The 14,900-nt window shown below is 48.1% G+C and overlaps 1 protein-coding gene across 1 annotated transcript in view; it reads right to left on the bottom strand.

Annotated features, from left to right (window-relative positions):
- CES4A (carboxylesterase 4A) overlaps nucleotides 1-14,900 on the bottom strand; it is a 32,915-nt gene that overhangs the window by 12,520 nt on the left and 5,495 nt on the right. Inside the window, 1 exon segment of the mRNA XM_054534422.1 lies at nucleotides 1,469-1,670. Coding sequence (XP_054390397.1) covers nucleotides 1,469-1,670 — 202 coding nt within the window.

Raw genomic sequence — 14,900 nt, 5'->3', positions numbered from 1 at the left:
TCTAAATCCCTGATCTCCAGGGTTCTAACAGTGGCCATCCCATGGTCTGTCACCTGATCTTTGGGATTCCAAATAAGTCACAGAATGTTCAGGATAACTGGGATCTTATCAGTGACAGCCAATGTTCTGACAATGAACACCCTGGTATTTTAGTAACTGCTAGTCATGTTCTAACAGTGGACAACCTGCTTTTTTTTTTTTTTTTTTTTTTTTTTTTTTTTTTTTTTGAGACAGGGTCTCACTCTGTGGCTCAGGCTGGAGTGCAGTCAGTGGTGCACTCATGGCTTACTACAACCGTGACCCCTTGGGCTTTGATCAAGTGATCTTCCCACCCCAGCCTTTAGAGTAACTGGGACCACAGGTGCTCACCACCACCCCCAGCTATTTTTAAAAATTTTCTGTAGATATGGGGTCTTGCCATGCTACCCAGGCTGGTCTTAAACTCCTGAGTTCAAGTAGTCCTCCTGCCTTGGCCTACCAAAATTCTGGGATTACAAGTGTGAGCCACTGTGCCCAGCCAACAACCTGTTTTTAACAGCTGGACACCTGGGGTGGTATTTGTATCTTTTTTATATCAGCTGATACCCAGGTTCTCAGACATTTTTCTAAACCCTGTGCTTTAACCAATTGATGCTGAGCATTGTTAATGATTGCCACAGAATGTTCTGGACAGTGGATTACTCAATAGTCTGAATAAACAGTAAATACACTTGTTCTGGGTAAATCGCCAAGCCCAGTGCTTCAAAGGGCAGTCATTGTTCCAATTATGCTTCTGTGACTCAGGGCTCAGCCCCCAGAGAGAGGGAAGAGCTCCGGACGGGGTCAGGGGGGTGATGTGAGAGTGAACACTGCCCCTCAGACACATTTAGGAAAACAGAGCTCCCCAGCAGGTGCTGGAGCACGGTCAGTGACAGCCTCCCCCTTGCCTGGAGCTCTCCTCTAAGAAACCAACAACAAGGCTAGGCGTGGTGGCTCATGCCTGTAATCTCAGCACTTTGGGAGGCCGAGGCAGGTGGATCATGAGGTCAAGACATCGAGACGATCCTGGCCAACATAATGAAACCCTGTCTCTACTAAAAATACAAAAATTAGCTGTGCGTGGTGGCACGCACCTGTAGTCCCAGGTACTCAGAGGCTGAGGCAGGAGACTCGCTTGAACCCGGGCGGCGGAGGTTGCAGTGAGCCGAGATCGTGCCACTGCACTCCAGCCTGGCAACAGAGCGAGACTCCATCTAAAAAAAACAAAAACAAAAACAAAAACAAAAACCAACAACAGCACTGTCAGTGACTTAAACACCATCGGGACCAGTTTGCTCATGATATGGGTCTGAAAACTGAGGCCCAGAATGGGCCCCAGGCCGGCCTGTGATCACACAGTGAGTTCTTCTCAGTGAGCTGTGCAAAGCCCCACCCAGATGCCGGCATAGGCCCACTGCCCCCTCCCAGTGGACAGGCCTCTGACTCTTACCCAGGCGGGTAGGTGGTAGCATCTCTGATTCCTTTCCAGGGCTCCGGGGGTTCTGGAGGTGCAAACCTGAGGACACCTAGAGGAGGTCTGGAGAAGGGGACTCCTAAAAAGACTTGGATGAGTGTCTTCCCCACATGCATCTGTTTTCCTTGCAGGGTTCCATATTTGGTGACCACTTGAGGCTTCTTGGTGTTCAAGGCACCTGGGAAGACAAGGGAAAAGGGTCACCTCTGCTCAGCCACCCAGCCACAAATGGGACCCTGGATCAGCCACTCAGCCACAAATGGGACCAAGGCACCTGGGAAGAGAAGGGAAAAGGGTCACCCCTGCGCAGCCACTCAGCCACAAATGGGACCCTGGCCCATCTGTCATGGGAAGCAGTGGCTGCTTTTCATAACAATTGATCATAACCATTGTGTGTCTGTCCACTTTTTCTTGTGCTTCTCTCAGAATTTTTTCTCATTTAACGTTTCATTTATTTATTTATTTATATTTATTTATTTATTTATTTTTTGAGATGGAGTCTTGCTCTGTCGCCCAGGCTGGAGTGCAGTGGCCGATCTGGGCTCACTGCAAGCTCCGCCTCCCAGGTTCACGCCATTCTCCTTCCTCAACCTCCAGAGCAGCTGGGACCACAGGCGCCCGCCACCACACCCGGCTAATTTTATGTATTTTTAGTAGAGGCGGGGTTTCACCATGCTAGCCAGGATGATCTCGATCTCCTGACCTTGTGATCTGCCCGCCTCGGCCTCCCAAAGTGCTGGGATTACAGATGTGAGCCACCACACCTGGCCCTCATTTATTTATTTATTTTTTAGACGGGGTCTTGCTCTATCGCCCAGGCTGGAGTGCAATAGCCCAGTCTTGGCTCACTGCAACCTCCACCTTCCAGGTTCAAGTGATTCTCCTGCTTCAGCTGCCTGAGTAGCTGGTACTACAGGCACACAGCACCACGCCTGGCTAATTTTTTTTTTTTTTTTGAGGCGGAGTTTCGCTGTTTTTGCCCAGGCTGGAGTACAATGGTGCGATCTTGGCTCACCACAACCTCTGCCTCCCGTGTTCAAGCCATTCTCCTGCCTCAGTCTCCCGAGTAGCTGGGATTAGAGGCATGTACCATCATGCCTGGCTAATTTTGTATTTTTAGTAGAGATGGGGTTTCACCATACTAGCCAGGATGGTCTCGATCTCCTGACCTCGTGATCCGCCCGCCTTGGCCTCCCAAAGTGCTGGGATTACAGGCGTGAGCCACCGCGCCCGACCTCATTTAACATTTCAAATCCCTATTGGTAAGCACATAAAAGTTCATGTCGGCTGGGTGCGGTGGCTCACGCCTGTAATCGCAGAACTTCAGGAGGCTGAGGCGGGTGGATCACGAGTTCAGGAGATCAAGACCATTCTGGCTAACATGGTGAAAGCCTGTCTCTACTAAAAATACAAAAAATTAGCCGGGCGTGGTGGCGGGTGCCTGTAGTCCCAGCTACTCAGGAGGCTGAGGCAGGAGAATGGCATGAACCTGGCAGGTGGAGCTTGCAGTGAGCCGAGATCGTGCCACTGCACTCCAGCCTCAAGTGATCTGCCCACCTCGGCCTCCCAAAGTGCTGGGATTACAGGCATGAGCCACCGCGCCCAGCCTACACCTCTGTTCTTGTTGTTAACATTAGCCCAGCATGTTTCTGGGAAGAAATCACACACACATATATGCATTCTTACTCATATGCATACTCGCATCTAATACTCACACGTACATGCTAATTTATGATATAGGTACATGTGAGCACAGCTCATCTACAAAGGAACATGCAGAAAAAGGCCAGGTGCAGTGGCTCACACCTGTAATCCCAGCACTTTGGGAGGCCGAGGTGGGCAGATCACTTGAGGTCAGGAGTTCGAGACCAGCCTGGCCAACATGGTGAAACCCCTGTCTCTACTAAAAATACAAAAATTAGCCAGGTTTGGTGGCAGGCACCTGTAATCCCAGCTACTCCGAAGGCTGAGGCAGGAGAATCGCTTGAACCCGGGAGGCAGAGGTTGCAGTGAGCTGAGATTGTGCCACTGCACTCCAGCCTGGGTGACAAAGTGAGACTCTGTCTCAAAACAGACAAACACACACTCCAAGAAACATGCAGAAACAGAAGAGTAAAATGCATGTCCATATACATACATACATATGCATACAAGTGTAGTTGTACATAGGTGACAACAAGTCTATCTACAGCATACTTATTACACACACACACAAGCACACATACACAGTGCAAGCAAACTTACACCATAGCCAGCTCTTGGCATAGACATGAAATAGGCCAAGTTGAATCCAACTTCCCGTGGATACTCTTTTCTTCCTCTTCCAGGCTGTCATCCTGCCCCACTCCTATTGCCAAGAGTTGTTGAAGCCTCACATCCACTGTCCCTTCCTGAAGTGCCCTTTTCTATTTCTTCCCCCTCCTCCTTTTATCAGAACTGAATTGGGCTGGGCGCGGTGGCTCACGCCTATAATCCCAACACTTTGGGAGGCCGAGGCGGGTGGATCACCTGAGGTCAGGAGTTCAAGACTGGTCTGGCCAACATGGTGAAACCCCATCTCTACTAAAAATAATAATAATAATAATTAGCCAGGCACAGTGGCACAAGCCTGTAATCCCAGCTACTCAGGAGGCTGAGGCTGGAGAATCTCTTGAGCCCGGAAGGAGGAGGTTGCAGTGAGCAGAGATCACTCTGTACTCCAGCCTGGGCAACAGAGCAAGACTCCATCTCAAAACAAACAAACAAAAAACCAAAAAACAAACAACAAAAACCCAAACTGAATTGTTCTGTGCTCTGGTCCTATGGAGCTCATTCTGTAAAGCGACAGAAAGCAGACCTGATCCAAGTAATTAGTGAACCTGGCTGTACATCAGAATCACCTGGAGGATCATTGCAAAAATATGTATTCCTTGGCCCCACCCCACACTCTCTGATGAGAATCTCAGGGTTGCAAACCTCCCCAGATTTTGATGCAAATGGTTTTTGGAATAGGATTTGGAATTGATGCAGTAGAGCACACCTTCACACTCCCAGCTGCAGGTGGCCAAAAATGCCTCTGTGCCCACGCCCCCAGGTCTCTACAGGTCTCACATAAGCAATATCTGGGCACAAAGAAGTGACTGCAATGGAGACCCTTCAAGCATGGAGACAGGCCAGCAGGGGCAAGGGCCAGCTCAAATCTCCCGTTTGTGCAGCCTTTGCAGTTTACAAAGCTCTTTCACATGGGCTTCCCCACTGGCCTTGGGAGGAGCTGGGGGAGGCCCAAAGACCCAGAGGGGGGCCGTGACCAGCCTGTGGTCTCATAGGACACAGCCAGGAGGCCAAGGTCTAACCCATTACCTGGATTTGTCCTGAATCCAGGGTCCACTCACGGTGGAATAGCCAATAGCTATCATTTACTGGGCCTTCATTATAGCCTGGCACTGTGCCAAACACTTTAAATTATCTCACCTCATTTTTTTCTTTTTTTCTTTTTCTTTTTTGTAGAGACAGGGTCTCACTGTTACCCAGGCTGGTCTTGAACTCTTGGCCTCAAGTGATCCTCCCACTCTGGCCTCCCAAAGTGCTGGGAGTACAGGCATGCATGAGCCACCACACCCAGCCTCACCTCATTTTTCTGAAAACCTTATAGGGCAAAATTTACTGTTATAAAACTACACAAATGTGGAAGCTGAAGCTCAAAGGGGTTATATAAGTTGGCCGAGGTCATACAGAAAAGTATCTTACATCAGAGCAGTGCCTTAAACCATGTTTTTCTGTCGGCTCCCCAGCCTCCAAGGGGCACCCAGCCACGTAGCAGAGTGCTCTAGACCCCTGAGCAGGAGCTGCCATGCAGTGGTCCCCATCCCAGCTGTGCTACCCAGAGGCAGCATGTAAGCACCCATGAAAACAATATTCCACCTTACTGGTGGTCATAAAGTGCTAACTAAAACCAGGAGTTACAACTTAGACCTAATAAATTTAAAAGTGATGGCATCTATTTCTGGTGAAGATACAGTGAAAAGGACATTCACATATACTGTTGGTGGAGGATAAACTGATACAATGTCTTGGGAAAATAATTTGGCAAAATCTGTAAAAAGCCGTGAAAAGTTCACATGCCAGCTGGTGTGGTGGCTCACGCCTGTAATCCCAGCACTTTGGGAGGTCAGGGCAGGTGGATCACTGGAGGGCAGGAGTTTGAGACCATCCTGGCCAACATGGTGAACCCCTGTCTCTACTAAAAATACAAAAATTAGCTGGGTGTGGTGGTGCATGCCTGTAATCCCAGCTACTTAGGAGGCTGAGATAGGCGAATCGCTTGAACCCACGAGGTGGAGGTTGCAGTGAGCCAAGATTGCATCACTGTGCTTCAGCCTGGGAGACAGAATGAGACTCCATCTCAAAAACAAAACAACAACCAAAAAAAAAAAAAAGAAAAGTTCACATGCCTTCACTCAGTAATTCCACTTCTGGGTCTCTCCCCTGTGAAAATAGTCAGAAACACATGAAAACAAAGACCTTTCTCAACTAAATTTATCTATACCATAGTGAATACTGGAAGCATCATTTATATCTGGGGACCAAGCAAGGCCAATGTAACTATAGACTCAAACTTTAAACTGCTTTTGGTAATAACTTAAATTAAAAAAAAAAAAAGAAAAACCCCAGAGTATAAAATTGTGTTTATTCATTCATTCTTTCTTTTCTTTCCTTTTTTTTTTTCTTTTTTTGAGACAAGGTCTCCCTCTGTTGCCCAGGCTGGAAGGCAGTGGCATGATCATAGCTCACTGCAGCCTCCGCCTCCCAAACTCAAGTGAGCCTCTCACTTCAGCCTTTCGAGTAGTTGGGACTGCAGGCATGCACCACACCATGCTTGGCTAATTTTTAAATTTTTTGTTCAAATGGGCTCTAGTTATGTTGCCCAGGCTGGTCTTGAACTCCTGAGCTTAAGCAATCCCCCCACCTCAGACTCCCAAAATGCTGGGATTATAGGCATGAGCCACCACATTTGGCTTAAAATTGTATACATTCTAATAGTACAGCTATAGATAAATACACAATGAAAAGGTGAAAAGAGACTGGACACGGTGGCTCATGTTGGTTAGGCTGGTCTCAAACTCCTGACCTCAGGTGACCCACCTGCCTCGGCCTCCCAAAGTGCTGGGATTACAGGTATATCCCTGTAAGTTAAAAACCTTTTTTTAAAAAAAAGTTTTTAAAAAATAGAGACAGAGTCTATTTACCCAGGCTAGTTCTCACTATTTGCCCAGGCTGGTCTCAAACTCCTGGGCTCAAGTAATCCTCCCACCTCAGCCTCTCAAAGTGCTGGAATTATAGGCATGAGCTACAATGCCTAACCCACTGGAAATGTTCTAGATCTTGATCTGGATAACGGTTTATATATATATATATATAAAATTAGGATAATAGATATAATTATACAGTGAAGATGTGTGAACCTTGCTGTATACATCTTATACCTCACTAAACTTTTGTTAATGTATTAGATTGTTTTCACAGTAAAAAGTGTAGTACTCATTTTAAAAAGAAAGATATTGGGGAGAAATTTGAAGGTGGTAAAGAGTTTCATATAGCAGAGAGGGGGCAGAGACAGGCCTCCTGCTTAGGAGAAGGAAAGAAGGATGGAAGGAAGGAAAAAGGTGGGAAGGAAGGAAAGATGTGGCCATGTTCTCGGACCCCTTCACTGGTGCCGGGACGCAGGAAATGCAGAGAAGCCCTGAGGTTCAGAGAGGCTAAAGGACTTGTCCAGACTCCCAACTGGTAGATGGTTTAGTGTCCTGAAACCCTACCCTCCATTTGCCCAGGCCTTGTCTAAGTGCTCCTGCCCTGCTGTCCCCAGCAGAGGTTGAACTGGGGCCTGTCCCTGCATCCCTTGTGCCCATCTTGCCTGACACCCTCGGGAAGGGGTGGGGGTCTTACCCAAGGCCGTCTGCGCCATCAGGCAGAGGGTGAGGCTCGAGCACAGAATCCACCTCATGCTCCAGCCAGCTCCTGCTGTGGGCAGGAGTGATGGCAACACTGTGGATGGCATGGTAGCCGTGTCTACAGTGTGTGAGCACACTTTTATCTGCTCTTAATCCCTGCCAGCAAGTACTGGGGCGGGAGGAATTGTAACCAGCTTCTGACCAGCCCACAGCCTTGTCTCTGCCTTGGGCAACAGGTCACGCTAGATGATCTTGGCTCTTCAGACAAACTGATCAGCCTGCAATCTCTGCCCCGTTTGCTCATCTGTGCAGTGGCTTAAAGCTGAACATGTGTGAGTCAAGGTCTAAGCATACAGTGGGTGCCAAGATTGAAGTAGAACACCTGGTTACTTGGCCCTTCAGCCAAGGCTTCCTGTCTGTGGATTTAAGAGTCTTGGGCCTCCCTGCTCCCCAGTGCCTTGTCCAGCCTCTTGCCTGCCTTTCCTCGAACATCCTGACCCTTGGCTGTCCTCACAGGTTCATAGTCCACATGGGGAAGCTAGACCTGAAAGCAACCATAATGTGGGAGCCCGGAGGGGCACCCGAGGAGTGAGCCCAGGGCCGGGTGGTGGGAAGGAAGATTCCCTGGAAAAGATCTAATCTTCTAAGTAAAGGATGAGGAGGAGTGGGCCAGGCAAAGAAAGATCCTGTTTGAAGTTTGGAGCCACAGGAGCAAGTGTTGGAGGTGGAAGCAAGGAGACAGCAGTCCCATCTTCAGTCAAAGGTAAGATGGGGCTGGGTGTGGTGGCTCATGCCTGTAATACCAGCACTTTGGAAGGATGAGGTGGGCGGATCATCTGAGGTCAGGAGTTCGAGACCAGCCTGGCCAACATGGTGAAACCCCATCTCTACTAAAACAAAGAATACAAAAATTAGCCGGGCATGGTAGTGTGTGCCTGTAGTCCCAGCTACTCAGGAGGCTGAGGCAGGAGGATGGCTTGAACCTGGGAGGCAGAGGTTGCAGTGAGCCGAGATCGGGCCACTGCACTCCAGCCTGGGCGACACAGTGAGACCCTGTCTCAAAAATAAATAAATAGGCCGGGCATGGTGGCTCATGCCTGTAATCCCAACACTTTGGGAGGCCGAGGCAGGCAGATCACGAGGTCAGAAGATCGAGACCATCCTGGCTAACACGATGAAACCCTGTCTCTACTAAAAATACAAAAAATTATCCGGGCGTGGTGGCACGTGCCCGTAGTCCCAGCTACTCAGGAGGCTGAGGCAACAGAATCGCTTGAAACCGGGAGGCGGAGCTTGCAGTGAGCCGAGATGGCACCACTGTACTCCAGCCTGGGCGAAAGAGTGAGACTCCGTCTCAAAGAAAAAAAAAAGGTAAGATGTTTCCTCTCTCTGTGTACCCGCAAAGTCTGGGGTCCTGGCCCATCTTTGTGAAAGAGGGTCTGTTGGGCTTCTGTGCTGGGGAGGGGAAAAGGCAGGGGAACAGAGAACTCCCTTGGCCCACAGCCTCTTGCTCTATAGGCCTGACAGATGGTTAAAGCCTCCTCCTTCTTTCACAGTGAATTTTCTGAGTTCTTCGGAGATGCTCTTTATTTGGGACTCCTCTCCCACAGTTCCCATCCTTGTGACCCTTCCTCAGTCCCAAGGAATGTGGCATTCACTGCCCAATCATTGCTGCCTGGGCTCTGTGCTCCTCTAATGAAGGCCCGAGATGACCCCCCACCCCTGCCTCTGCCACTTATCCTGTGGGGTCTACATGGGCAGACCTCCAATATCCCTTGCCCCATCTCAGCAGAGGTGTGGCCCATCCCATTGCAGCCCCTTCTGCCCCACTTATGATGGCAGGGTGGAGTCAGGCTCTGGCTGGCTGAGCCTCCTATGGTGGAAAGCACCACTCATCCTCCCCATGGTCTCATGCCCACAGGCTTGAGGGGAAAGAAGTGGGGCGAGAACTCACAGCGAGGTAACAGCTCTCTACAAAGAAAATCTCTCCCCTAACTCCTCCCCAGCATAACATGTTAACTTGTGGTGGCTCACGCCTGTAATCCCAGCACTTCGGGAGGCCAAGGAAGGAGGACCGCTTAAGACCAGGAGTTCAAGACCATCCTGGACAACATAGTGAGACCCTGTCTTTACAAAAAATTAAAAAGTCAGCCAGATGTGGTGGTACATGCCTGTAGATCCAGCTACTTGGGAGGCTGAGGCAGGAGGATCAATTGAGCCCAGGCGGTCAAGACAGAGTAAGACTCTGTCTCTAACAAAAATGCCCTGAAACAAAAAACAAAAACAAGACCTACTTTTATTATTTATTTATTTTTTTGAGACAGAGTCTCACTCTGTCGCCCAGGCTGGAGTACAGTGGCGCCACCTCGGCTCACTGCAAGCTCCGCCTCCCGGTTTCAAGCGATTCTGTTGCCTCAGCCTCCTGAGTAGCTGGGACTACGGGCACGTGCCACCACGCCCGGATAATTTTTTGTATTTTTAGTAGAGACAGGGTTTCATCGTGTTAGCCAGGATGGTCTCGATCTTCTGACCTCCTGATCCGCCTGCCTCGGCCTCCCAAAGTGTTGGGATTACAGGCATGAGCCACCATGCCCGGCCTATTTATTTATTTTTGAGACAGGGTCTCACTCTGTCACCCAGGCTGGGGTGCAGTGGTCCGATCTCGGCTCACTGCAACCTCTGCCTCCTGGGTTCAAGCGATTCTCCTGCTTCAGCCTCCCAAGTAGCTGGGACTACAGGCCTGTGCCACCACCCCCGGCTAATTTTTGTATTTTTAGTAAAGACGGGGTTTCACCATGTTGGCCAGTCTGGTCTCGAACGCCTGATCTCAAGTGATCCACCCGCCTCAGCCTCCCAAAGTGCTGGGATTACAGATGTGAGCCACCACATCCGGTCAAAACCCACTTTTAACTCCCTTTCAAGCCTTGAATGGCTGAAGGGCCCAGGAGTTGCGGAAATGGTTCTCAGACCATTTTCTAGAAAATTCTCATGTGCTGAAGTAGCTTGTAGAATTCAAGTCCACTGCCTCCTGGGGTCTGGGATGACACATCAGTGTCCAGTGTCCCCCCCCGTGGTACCCTTGCAGTTGGTGAAGCAGGTGTCTTGGTTTTCTGATGGCAGGTGTGTGAATGATGCCGTCCTTCCTAAAGTCATTGAACAACGTAGAACAAGAGCCTGAAACCCACCTGCATCCTTTGACTGACAAATTTGGTTCAGAAAACCATCCAAAACACACACACACACACAATTGTTTACATGATTGGCGTCCTACAGCCTTGTTGATAATGGCCTCACCCGAACACAAATGGAGGGGATGGGTGAAGAAAGGATGTTACATCTACAGAATATAATATATGCTGCAGGGTCAGTTAGTAGCATGTTCTGCAAGATTGCACAGTAGCAGATGGCTTAGTGTGGTGGTTTGCCCAGGTTTGAATCCCATTGCTGCCACTTAGTTGCTCTGTGACCTTGGGCAAATCACTTAACTTCTCTGAACCTCAATTTCTCCATCTGTAAAATTAGTATAGTAATAGGATGTATCTCACGGGGTTGTAGTGAGGGTTCATGGGTTAATGTAGGTCAATATACTTTAAATGCAGTATACTGTGTTAGCTGTTGTCACCAGTACTTGAGAAAAGTACTGGTTTTGGTTTGTTTGAGACGGAGTCTCGCTCTGTTGCCCAGGATGGAGTGCAGTGGTGCGATCTCGGCTCACTGTAGCCTCTGCCTCCTGGGTTCAAGCAATTCTCCTGCCTCAGCCTCCCAAGTAGCTGGGACTATAGGTGTGTGCCACCATGCCTGGCTGATTTTTATATTTTTAGTAGAGACAGGGTTTCACCATGTTGGCCAGGCTGGTCTCAAACTCGTGGGCTCACATGATCTGCCCACTTTGGCCTGCCAAAGTGCTGGGATTACAGACATGAGTCAACACACCCAGCCACAGGTCAACTTGGAAAAGATAGAATTTGAAATTGCATATTGAATACGACCAGATTAGGCATGGAACGTACACATCAAAATACTCCAAAGTGGGAGGCTGAGGCAGGAGGATCACTTGAGCCCAGGAGTTGGAGGCTTCAGTGAGCTATGATTATGCCAGCAATCCAGCCTGGGCAACAGATCAAGACCCAGTCTTTAAAAAACAATCAAAAACACTCCAAAGATATCTAAAATAACAGCAGACAGTTAGGATTGATACTAAAATGGTATCTGTGAGGTTGGCCTAGGGTCATAAGCTACCTTGATTTTCATTTCCTTTTTAAAATTTTATGTATTTTCCACATTTAAAAATATAATTTTTTTTTTTTTAGATGAGATCTCACTCTGTCACACAGGCTAGAGCGTGGTGGCATGATCTCGGCTCACTGCAACCTCTGCCTCCTGGGCTCAGGTGATTCTCCCACCTCAGCCTCCTGAGCAGCTGGGATTACAGCTGCATGCCACCAGACCCAGCTAATTTTTGTATTTTTTGTAGAGACAGGGTTTCACCATGTTGGCCAGGCTGGTCTCAAACTTGTCAGCTCATGTGATCTGCTCGCCTTGGCCTGCCAAAGTGCCGGGATTACAGTCATGAGCCAACATGCCCGGCCACATATTTTCCATATTTATTTATGTATTTATTTTTTGAGATGGAGTTTCACTCATGTTGCCTAGGCCGGAGTGCAATAGCATGATCTTGGCTCACTGCAATCTCCACCTCTTGAGTTCAAGGGATTCTCCTGCCTCAGCCTCCTGAGTAGCTGGGTATTCAGGTGCTCACCACCACAGCCAGCTAATTTTTCTATTTTTAGTAGCATGTTTACCATGTTGGCCAGGATAATCTTGAACTCCTAACTTCAGGTGATCCACCTAACTCAGCCTCTCAAAGTGGTATTTTTCATATTTAAAAAATGAACATTAGTTGAGGGTTCAGTCAGTGTGAGGTTTAAAGGGGCAGGGATGGGAGGACAGGGCGGGCAGGACCAGGAAAGCGGGGACTACCAGCAGCTCCACCTGGCCTGGACCACATCTCTCTCTGTTGACTGCCTGCCTATCCTCACAGCCTCATTCTGCCAGGTTCTCCTATAGGCTGTGGCCACATCAATAGGAGTATGGATATTAGGCTGTGGGAGGTGAGGAAGCTGCTTGTTTTGCTGCCCAGGATCTGACAAAGTTCAGAAGGCACAGGACAAAGTTCAGAATGCACAGGACAAGCTGTTGGGCGGAGGACAGGGGAAGGGGGCAGTGGGGAAGACAGACAAGATTGTGAATCCACCTGCTAGGCCTAGGGGCCAGCCACACATAGATTCCCCCACTCAGCTATGCAGCTCCTTGGCCACATCTGTGTGGGCCTCAAGGAGGAGTTCTGCCAACCTCTGGCTCTACTCCTGCCACCTGTCCCTGGGGAAGCAACAACCTTTCACTCAGCCCATATGGGAAGCAGTCGTGCCAGGCCAGGTACCATGATGAGTTGCGCAGGACACATGTGTGCCCCATCTAATGCTCACATGGGCCACAGGGGATGTTGAGTGGGCAGCCACGTCAACCACGTAGTCCTGGTACAGTATCATCTTTTCTGAGAATCAGCCTTTTCTCAGAAAGCCTGGGTGTTACTTGCCTGAGTCTCTTAGCAGAGTTTTCAGTCAGGTAGTCCTGGTACAGCATCATCTTTTCCGAGAATCAGTCTTTTCTCAGAAAGCCTGGGTGTTATTTGCCTGAATCTTTTAGTAGAATTTTCTTGAGAACATTCCTATGTATCTTGGTTGAGCAAAGGGAAGGAAGTCGTGCTGTGGAAAGAGCATTGATCTCTGAGTCTGACTGATGTAGGACCCAACGGGCCAGGCGCCGTGGCTCACGCCTGTAATCCCAGCACTTTGGGAGGCCAAGGTGGTGGATCACCTGAGGTCAGGAGTTCAAGATCAGCCTGCCTAACATGGTGAAACCTCATCTCTACTAAAAATACAGAAATTAATTCGGTGTGGTAGCACATGCCTGTAATCCCAGCAACTTGGGAGGCTGAGGCAGGAGAATCATTTGAACCGGGGGAGGGCGGAGGATGCAGGTTGAGATCGCACCACTACACTCCAGCCTGGATGACAGAACCAGACTCCATCTCAAAAAACAAAAAAACCAAGATGTAGGCCCCAATCTCACTTTGTCTCTTACCATCCATGTGTCCCAGAAGACCTTTCTGAGCTTCAATTGTCCCATCTGTAAAACAGAGCTAACAATGACTAATTGTGAGGGTTGTTGTCAGGATTAAACAAATTGCTGTTAAGTGGGCGGGACTGCATGGGGCACACCACAGCGTGGTAGAGATTGTGATGTCTGTGTAATTCCCCACATCTGTGGCTTTTTTATTGCTTAAAGAGGAAAGTTGTAATTATAAAACACAGAATAATTTTTTTTCGTTTTTAAAAAACCTTAACTTAAAACAGCAATTTATAAAAGATTTAAAGCAAAAATTGACCAAGGCAATTTATAAAAGAATGTGCATAAAGTGTATTATTGGGCTTGTAACATGTAGAAATTTAATATATTCGCCAATGACAACACAAAGGAGGTGGGTGGAAGTAAGCTGCATTGGGCTAACAAAATGAAAACTGTAAAATAACAATCATACACTGTATTTTTGGGTTTGTAACATTAATAGATGTAATACATATAACAATAATACCACAAAAGAGTGAAAAGTGAATAGGGATATATAGGAATAATGTTTCTATATCTCACTGGTATGAAGCTAGTAGAGATAGGGCCAGGCACTGTGGCTCACACCTATAGCCCCAACACTTTGGGAGGCCAAGGTGGGTGGATTGCTTGAGCCCAGGAGTTCAAGACCAGCCTTGGCAGCATGGTGAAACCTTCTCTGTACTAAAAATAGAAAAAACAATTAGCTGGGGGTGGTGGTGCACACCTGTAGTCCCAGCTACTTGGGAGGCTGAGGTGGGAGGATCACCTGAGCCCAGGAGGCGGAGGTGGCAGTGAGCCGAGATCATGCCACTGCACTCCAGCCTAGGCGACAGTGTGAGACCCTGTCTCAAAACAAAACAAAACAACACACACACAAAAAAACAAAAAAACCTCTGAAGCTGATTCTCTTTAGGTAAAATGTATATGGTAAGCCCTAAAACAACCACTAAAAACAACAATGACAACAACAGAACTAAAAATATACAGTGATATTAATTATTAAAGAATTTAAATACTTCACTAGAAAATATTTACTTAAAACAAAGAAAGAGGTAAAGGATAAATAGAAGACAAAAAAGACACAAGACACATGGAAAACAAAAAGTAAAATGACAGCAGTAAATCCAACTATGTCAGGAATAACATTAAATGTGAGTGGATTAAACAATCCAGTCAAAAAGCAGAGACTGTCAGATGGGATTTTAAAAAAATTTTTATTTATTCATTTTTTGGAGACAAAGTCTTGCTCTGTCACACAGGCTGGAAGTGCAGTGGCATGATCTTGGTTCACTGCAACCTTCCCATCCTGG

The sequence above is a fragment of the Pongo abelii genome, chromosome 18, assembly GCF_028885655.2.
Source record: "Pongo abelii isolate AG06213 chromosome 18, NHGRI_mPonAbe1-v2.0_pri, whole genome shotgun sequence".
Taxonomy (NCBI): Eukaryota; Metazoa; Chordata; class Mammalia; order Primates; family Hominidae; genus Pongo; species Pongo abelii.
Note: the sequence above shows the minus strand (reverse complement) of the source record. Positions and strands in the feature narration are given on the sequence as shown.